Source organism: Furipterus horrens, unplaced genomic scaffold (genome assembly GCF_987537825.1).
Source record: "Furipterus horrens unplaced genomic scaffold, mFurHor1.1.pri manual_scaffold_2, whole genome shotgun sequence".
NCBI lineage: Eukaryota > Metazoa > Chordata > Mammalia > Chiroptera > Furipteridae > Furipterus > Furipterus horrens.
In genome coordinates, this window is record NW_028327172.1 from 128,100,470 (window position 1) to 128,109,530 (window position 9,061).

At 38.2% G+C, this 9,061-nt stretch overlaps 1 protein-coding gene and 1 pseudogene across 9 annotated transcripts in view; both read left to right on the forward strand.

Annotated features, from left to right (window-relative positions):
• ZMYND11 (zinc finger MYND-type containing 11) overlaps positions 1-9,061 on the forward strand; it is a 155,433-nt gene that overhangs the window by 64,948 nt on the left and 81,424 nt on the right. For all 9 annotated transcript variants that reach the window (XM_090266428.1, XM_090266430.1, XM_090266425.1 and 6 more), the window contains exon 2: positions 7,404-7,538. In XM_090266428.1, coding sequence (XP_090122554.1) covers positions 7,423-7,538 — 116 coding nt within the window. In that variant the 5' untranslated portion in view covers positions 7,404-7,422. The remainder of the gene's footprint in view (positions 1-7,403; positions 7,539-9,061) is intronic.
• On the forward strand, positions 955-1,974 carry LOC150019470 (small ribosomal subunit protein uS2 pseudogene; annotated as a pseudogene).

Consider the following 9,061-nt stretch of genomic DNA (forward strand, 5'->3'; position numbering starts at 1 on the left):
AGTATTTTAAGACTAACCTTACTATATAAAGAAATTAACATATAAATGGAAATATGGTACAAATAGACTATCAATAAAAAGTAATATAAGCCTTGGCTGCGGTTGCTCAGTGGATTGAGTGCCGGCCTGCGAACCAAAAGGTTGCCAGTTTGATTCCCAGTCAGGGCACATGCCCAGGTTGTAGGCCAGATCCCCAGTTGGGAACATGCGAGAGGCAACCAATCAATTGCACACTGATGTTTCTCTTCCTGTCTTTCTCCCTCCCTTCCTCTCTCTCTAAGAATAGATTAAAAAAAAAAAATTATAAAAAGTAATTTAAAATTGCTAATATATTGGGAAAATTTCAACCTAACTTCACAGTGACAAAGAAATGCACATCATACAGTGAGGCTGATTTTTAAATTTTATGTAATATATGATATAAGCAATTGAAAATAGTTTATTTACATTAAACAATATAATAACAACTTGAACCTACCACCAGGAAGTAGAAATCAGAACATATTTGATTTCTGTATCCTCTGTGTGTTTCTCCTTGATGCAGTCTCTCTTCCCTTTCCCTAAGTAGTTTCTTATTCTATCGTGTTTATTATTTCCTCACAGTAGTTTTCTCACTATGTATTTATCAAGTAATGCGTGGTTTAATTTTGCTTATTTTAAGTTTTTCCTGACTTGCTTTCTCTTTTATTCTCCTTTTTTCTGTTTATAGCATTTGTGTGATGTGAAATACTAAGGTATTTCAATAGATGGAAGAGATTGATAGCATTAAATCTGGAATTATAGGGGTAGAGAATATTAGTATTACCTGAGGCCTTGCCAAAGTTACTGGGACTACCTAACACCCAATTTGTATGGCTACTATCAAAAAAACCAGACAATTAGAAGTGTTGATAATGTTGAGGAATTGGAACCCTTTTACACTATTGGTAGAAATGTGAAATGGGCCTTTCCGCGCTACCCAGAGAAGGGTCCATACGGCGTTGTTCTAGGTTCCCACGTAACTTAAAGGGAAATTTTCACAATGTCCAGAGCCCTCGATGTCCTGCAAATGAAGGAGGAGGATGTCCTCAAATTCCTTGCTGCAGGAACCCACTTAGGTGGCACCAACCTTGACTTCCAGATGAAACAGTACATCTACAAAAGGAAAAGTGATGGCATCTACATCATAAATCTGAAGAGAACCTGGGAGAAGCTTCTGCTGGCAGCTCGTGCCATAGTTGCCATTGAAAACCCCGCTGACGTCAGTGTCATATCCTCCAGGAACACTGGCCAGCGAGCTGTGCTGAAGTTCGCCGCTGCCACCGGAGCCACTCCTATCGCCGGCCGCTTCACCCCGGGGACCTTCACTAACCAGATCCAGGCAGCCTTCCGGGAGCCGAGGCTGCTGGTGGTCACTGATCCCAGGGCGGACCACCAGCCTCTCACTGAAGCGTCCTACGTGAACCTGCCCACCATTGCGCTGTGCAACACAGACTCTCCTCTGCGCTACGTGGACATCGCCATCCCTTGCAACAACAAGGGGGCTCACTCAGTGGGCCTTATGTGGTGGATGCTGGCCCGGGAAGTTCTGCGCATGCGCGGCACCATCTCCCGGGAGCACCCCTGGGAGGCCATGCCCGATCTCTACTTCTACAGGGATCCTGAAGAGATTGAGAAGGAAGAGCAGGCCGCTGCTGAAAAGGCTGTGACCAAGGAGGAATTTCAGGGCGAATGGACCGCCCTGGCTCCCGAGTTCACTGCTGCTCAGCCGGAGGTCGCTGACTGGTCTGAAGGCGTGCAGGTGCCCTCTGTGCCCATTCAGCAGTTCCCTACTGAAGACTGGAGCGCTCAGCCTGCCACTGAAGACTGGTCTGCAGCCCCCACTGCGCAGGCCACTGAGTGGGTGGGAACAACCACTGAGTGGTCTTAAGCTGGTCTGCCACAAACTTAACAGAAAGGAAATGAGGTTGACGGAAAATAAAGTTTTTAAAGGTTGTGTAAAAAAAAAAAAAAAAAAAAAAAAGGTGAAATGGTACAGCTGCTGTGGAAAACATATATGGTGGTTCCTCAAAAAATTAAATATTGAATTACAATATGATTCAGCAATCCCACTTCTGGGTACATATCCAAAGGATTGAAAGTAGAGTTTTTTTTAAGAACATTTTTATTTTTAAATTATAGTTGACATACAATATTATATTAGTTTCAGGTGTACAACCCAGTGATTAGGCATTTACATAATTTACAAAGTGATCATCCCAATAAATCTAGTATCCACCTGACACCATACATAGTTATTACAATATCACTGACTGTATTCCCTTTGCTGTACTTTACATCTTGTATGACTCTTCTGTAACAGCTACCAATTTGTACTTCTTAATCCCTTCACCTTTTTCACCCATCCTCCCAATCCCCTCCCATCTGTCAACCATCAAAATTTTCTCTGTATCTGTAATCTGTTTCTGTTCTGCTTGCTTATTTTATTTGTTAGATTCCATATATAGGTGAAATCATCTGGCATTTCTAAGTCTGACTCACTTTCACTTAGCACAATATCCTCTAGATCCATTCATTCTAGATCCATTCATATTGCAGATGGCAAGATTTCCCTTTTTTTATGCCTGAATCATATTTCATTGTATATATACACCACTTTTTCTTTATTCATTTGTTTATTGATGGCCACTTGGGTTACTTCCATATCTTGACTGTGGTAAATAATGCTGCAATAAACACATGGACGTATATGTCTTTTCGATTTAGTGTATTGGGTTTCTTTGGATAAATACCCTCAAGTGGAGTTGCTGGGTCCTTCTTTGTCTTCTTGTTACAGCCTTTGTTTTAAAGTCTATTTTGTCTGGTATAGGTTTTGCTACCACAGATTTTTTGTTTGGTGGTTTTGTTTCCAATTTCATGAAATATATTTTTCCATTCCTTTACTTTCAGTCTGTGTGTGTCTTTCATCTGTAGTCTCTTGTACACATTATATGTATGTAAGTGCCTTGTTATCCATGTAGCCACCATATGTCTTTTGATTGGAGCATTTAATACACTTGCATTTAGAGTAATTATTAAGAAATACATATTTATTTCCATTTTATTACTCATTTTTAAAGAATATTTTATTGATTATGCTGTTATAGTTGTCCCATTTTTTTTCCTTTGCTTCCCTCTGCCCAGTACCCCACTTCCCTCCAGTAATCCCCCCCCCCTTAGATCATGGCCATGGGTCGTACATGTAAGTTCTTTGGCTTTACCCTTTCCTGTACTGTTCTTAACATCCCCCTGTTTATTTTGTACCTACCAATTATTTTTCTTAATCCCTGCACCATTTCCCCATTTTCTCCCCTCCCCCTTCCCAGCTGATAACCCTCCAAAAGATCCCCATACCTGTGATTCTGTTCCTATTCTGGTTGTTTGCTTAGTTTGTTTTTGTTTTTATTTTTTAGATTCAGTTGTCGTTAGTTGTCAGTTTGTTGTCATTCTCATGTTCATAGTTTTGATCCTCTTTCTTAAATAAGTCCCTTTAACATTTCATATAATAATGGCTTGGTGATGATGAACTCCTTTAGCTTTTACCTTGTCTGGGAAGCACTTTATCTGCCTTTCCATTCTGAATGATAGCTTTGCTGAATGGAGTAATCTAGGTTGTAGGTTTTTGCTTTTCATCACTTGGAACATTTCTTGCCAGCTCCTTCTTGTCTGCAGAGTTTCTTTTGAGAAATCAGCTGATAGTCTTATAAGAACCCCTTTGTAGGTAACTATTCTCTTGCTGCTTTAACAGTTCTGTCTTGATCTTTAACCTTTAGCATTTTAATGATGATGTGTCTTGGTGTGGTTCTTTTTGGGTCTAGCTTGTTTGGGACTCTGTGCTTTCTGGACTTGTATGTCTATTTCCTTTGCCAAATTAGGGAAGGTCTTCTTCATTATTTTCCACGTAAGTTTTCAATCTCTTGCTCTTTCTCTCCTCCTTCTGACACCCCTGTGATTTGAATGTTGGCACATTTAAAGTCCCAGAGGTACCTAAGCATCTCCTCCATTATTTCAATTCTTTTTTTTTTTTTTCATTCTGTACTAGTTGACTGTTTATTTCTTCCTTATGTTCCAAATCATTGATTTGAACCCCAGTTTTCTTTCCTTCATGATGGGTTTTGTGTGGATTTTCCTTCATTTCACTTAGTATAGCCTTCACTTCTTCCCTTATGCATTTGCTGTACTCAAGCATGTCTGTCGAGCCTGTGAGCATCTTTATCACCAGTGTTTTGAACTCTGCATCTGTTAGGTTTGCTATCTCCTCTTGCTTTGTTCTCCCTTTGGAGTCTTTATCTGCTCCCTCTTTTGGGCCATACTTCTCTGTCTCCTCAACTTGACAACTTGACAGCCTCCCATGTCTACACATGTTTCTTAGGTATAGCTCTCGCATCTATAACTCTGTAAGCACTGGCTGTAGGTAATGGGTGATTTGTTTCACTATGTTGTGGCGCTATATGTGGGTGAGGGGTTTGAGGGGGAACAATGCCACTTGCTTGGCTCTTGCCTCTTTTCCAGTCACTTCACCTGCTTCCCATATGGGACTGGTGCCCCTCTAGCTTTTGCCCAGGTGATGGTTCCTGGAGTGGGTGCGTATACATATGTTCTAGGACCATGGGTCCCTCTAACAGACTCTGCTGAGAGACTGGCAGTTTCTTTCACAACCCCAACCCCCACAGGTTTTCACAGCCAGAAGCAATGAGGCTTTAGTTTCCCTGGTGCTGGGACCATGACCTTCATGGTCTGGCATGGGACTGGGATTGCTTCCCAGTGGTCCTCCTGGTTTTTATAATATGTGACTGATATTCTGCCGGCCAGCCACTGCCTTGCCGCTGCGGCCCCACTACGTCCTCTTACCCCAGCACCCTGGTTCCACCATCCCTACCTGTCTGGATGAGTATTACTTCTTTATGTTTTTGTTTGTTGGACTTCCATGCAGTTCGCTTTTCTGTCCATTCTAGTTTTTTTGTTGTTTTGTTTTTGTTTTTGAAGTAGATTTAATCCTTCTTATGGTTGTGGAAGTAGGTGAAGCATGTCTCAATCTTGGCCGGAAGTGGTGAGAAAGGAGAATTTTATGTTTAAAAGATGTTGTCCTAATAGGTCAGGTTGTTTTTGGTACTGTTATGTGGTTCAGGTGTTTTTGTTTTCACCTTTTCCTTTTTTCAATGTTCTCTTTGGGCTCTTACAACTATGAGCATCTTCCTTATGGTATACCTTCATTACAGGTCATAATCCACCTTTGTGAGTTGGCTCAGGTAGATCTCAAAAGTGGAATTAATGTTAATTGTTCCTGTTTGTATTCTTTAGTGCTTGCTCTAGGGATTACAATACTCATCTTCAATTTACCATAGTCCTTATTCATATAATACCAATTCACACAGTGTAAGAATTTATACGATATTATTATTCAGTATTACATCTTCCCCAATTGTGGAGGTGGTGTAATCTATTTTATGTCTACATATAATACCTAACAGTTTTATCTTTGTTTTAAACAGCCAATTATCATTTAAAGAAATGAATTTCTTTTGTATTTTCTCACATATTTACCGCAGCACATATTTTGGACCATTTATGTCATGTATGACATTATGTAAGGTCATAATGTAAGAAAGTCACATTTCCTTTGCTAGTTTTAGTTTTTTTTTCTGGCAACGACTACAGTTTATTGATTTTTAAGTACTTCATTGTGCCTAGAACAGTGCCTTACACAAAATAGGCTACTGTTTTTTTTTTTGAACTATATAAGAATGACGTAAATTTTGTTCTTATCTATTTATATAATCCTACAAGTAGTAGTATTACAGTTCACAGTTTTCAATTTGTAACATTTTATATTTTTACCAATAAATTCCTTACTATAGAATGCTTCTTAGAGTCGGAAAGTTGGCACTCATATATAAGTGCATTTAAACTGAGAAGTCTCCGTATGTTTTAAAGTGGTTTCTTTCTAAAACAGACATATTCATAAATTATCATTTCTCTTTTAAGGTTATTTGTCTAAGGCTATACCCAACTGATTTTGTTATCTTGTAGGGATGTATGTCTAAGATATCTAAATTTGTAGTGAACCAATGATTTTCCTTAATTTTTCTTTAAAACTTGAATATTGGCATTTTTTGATTATTGCTTTTATGGAGCAAAGGGAAGAAGTAGGATATTCAAAATGCTTTAAAATATGTTCAACTTTTTCTGTTAGTAATCTAATCCTGAAAACCACCTTTGTGTTCCAGAAGCCTGAGTTAACCCGCATTCACCAGAAGTGAGGGCAAGTACTGGGTTTTTATGGGTTTTCCAGAGAAAGAGGTAGTACTGATTTAGCTATGAAAAGAAATATAGAGGTAGAGAAAAATGAGATTTGTAAGGCTTTGTTGGCCAGTCATGGAACACAGTTAAGTGTTAATAATGAGTTTCCCTTGCTAATTCTCTTCCCTTAAAAGATAGAAAAGATCAGGTCAAGGAGATTTTAGCCATTCCAGGGGGTTTGATGTTTACCTCGTGCCTACAGGCCTCAAGAGCATAACCAGTGAGTGTGCTGTAGAGATCTGGTGTCTCAGTGACCTGTTACATTCTGAACAGTCAGGTCCCTGCATGCTCTGCTCAGAGTACAGGTGTTTCTCTTTCTGTAGTACCATCACTCATGAGACATCTAGGTTGCAAACCTGTTTTTCACCCCATCTTTCCAGGATACATTGGTGGCCATTTTCCTCCATTCACTCAGAAAATTGAAATTTGAATAAAATAGCAGTGTTATTTCCATATAATGTAATGAATGACCAACACTAATCCTAAGCACATGAACATATCTAACAATGTGGCTCTTCTGGTGTATCTGCCCCACACTTTCACACCTCAGCCAGAAATAACTACTGCCTTATCTTCTCTGTTTATGTTTTTATTTTTTAAAAAGAGAATGTTGTTTTCATTTATCAGTATGTCTATAAAATCAAAATTTTTAAACCATTAATTAGTATGATAAACTAAAGAACCAAATAATTAGGACATTTAAATTTCATTTTGTATTGATCTGTAAAATAACATACAGTGTAATGTCAAAAAATGGTATTTTACGTTGTAATATTTTTGTTTTAGAGTAAAATTTAAATGTATGCATTTTAAATATATTGGAATAAAATGACCAGTTGTCCTGAGGATGATATTTTTTAACTTCTGGGTCTTAGAATGTCATTCTTTATGAAGTAGTGAGGTGAATGATAGTTTTTATGAAGTAATTGGTGATGTGTATTGTAGAAAATAAAATGAAAAGTTGGCAATACTACATTAGTGTACTTGGCAGAAATCAAGAGGTGCTGATAGTGTTACTTATATTGATAATAATTCATTTTGTAATCTATGCTTTTTTCCCCTTATGTTTTTGTATATTCCTACAGCTAAAGCAGTTAACAGGTCATGGCACGTTTAACAAAAAGACGACAGGCGGATACAAAAGCTATCCAGCATCTTTGGGCAGCCATTGAAATTATACGGAACCAGAAGCAAATTGCCAACATTGACCGTATTACAAAGTAAGTAAATTTGAACAAAAATATACCTGTAAAATTACATATAAGATTTTGAGAAAAAAGGTCCGAAGATAACTTATTTATTATGATAACATATATTACAAACTACCAGTCCCTTTTTGCCTTACAGGTGTATACAGTTAGAGAAATAAGATTAACATACACAAGCAATTTGAGTTCAGAGGTTTTATAAATAAATATTAGATAAGTAAAATATCAATATATACTATCTGTAATAGTATCAATATTTTAGTTATCAAAAATTTAAGTCTTGAAACAAGTCTTTAAGTCTTGTTAAAGAGGCTTTTAGTTAATCACTTTTATGTAAACTATCTAAAAACTACTGTTCATTATTTATTTTAACATAGGACAAGCATTGTATGTATAGTAACACCTTTTTAGTTCATAGTCCACTAAGAATTTTTAACAATTTTATTCTGTAGTTTAGAAATATAGTAAATAAATCTTCAGTTAAAAAAGAAAGTTTTTCCCCTAGTTTTCAATGCTGTTTATCTTGGTAGATGAAGCTAGGAAAAAAACAAAACAAACTGATTGCTATATGAATACTATATCGTCGTCGTCGTCGGCAGCCGTCCGTCTCGAGAGACGATGGTGTAGCTTCTTAAGAGTCTATCTGCACCGCCGAGAATGGCTGTGCAGTCCGACTCGGGAGTGACACGGTATCTGTCTCCTCCCGTGTTGAATCGACATCTTGCGATGACGCTGGAGTGTCCTGTCCAGTGAAGCTGAAGCTACAGAGCCTGGGCAGGGTGATATGGAGGGTCTGCTGTTGCCCATGCAGCAGACCCCCCCTCTCTTCGCAGCTGAAGGGTCCAAGGGAAAGACGGAGTCAATACAGCTTGGCTTCAGGTGCGCCGCAGGAGTTGCCGGTGTTGACTACAACGTCAAACCGCCTTAGGGACTCCGGCTCCGGATTTTCTGTCGGGGTTTACTCCCTTAGCCTTTCCCCTGAAGAGGTATGCCGCAAGGCAGCGGAGGTTTTTTGGAGTCAGAGTTTTCCTTCTCTGATGTGCCCTGACTGGAAGATCGAACCAGCGACACTTAGCTCGCAGGCCGACGCTCAATCCACTGAGCCAAACCAGCCAGGACATGAATACTCTATATACATGCTAAATATTAGCTATAAGGGAGTCTTCAAATAGAACTTGATTTTGTTTTGTTATATTTGTTTTGCCGGGTATTTTTAAAAGACTAAAGCTAAATTTATCTTTTTAAAATGCTTAATATTTTTTGGTAAATTAGAGTTTATACTTAATTCCTCCCACACATTTTTTAGATGTTATCTGTAAAAATGGAAAACATTGTTTACAAAAACTCATTTAATTAAAAACTTATGTTGGTCCTTACTAGTAAATAACAAAAGTGAGCACCATATATTTTTATCTCTTACTTATATTCTGGTGGAGATTATAAAGTTTAGTTAAGAAGGAAGGGATAGGAGAGGGAAAAAGAGATGTTATATGTTGTTCTAACTCTGTATTTACCCTTGAATATTTTAAAGTTGC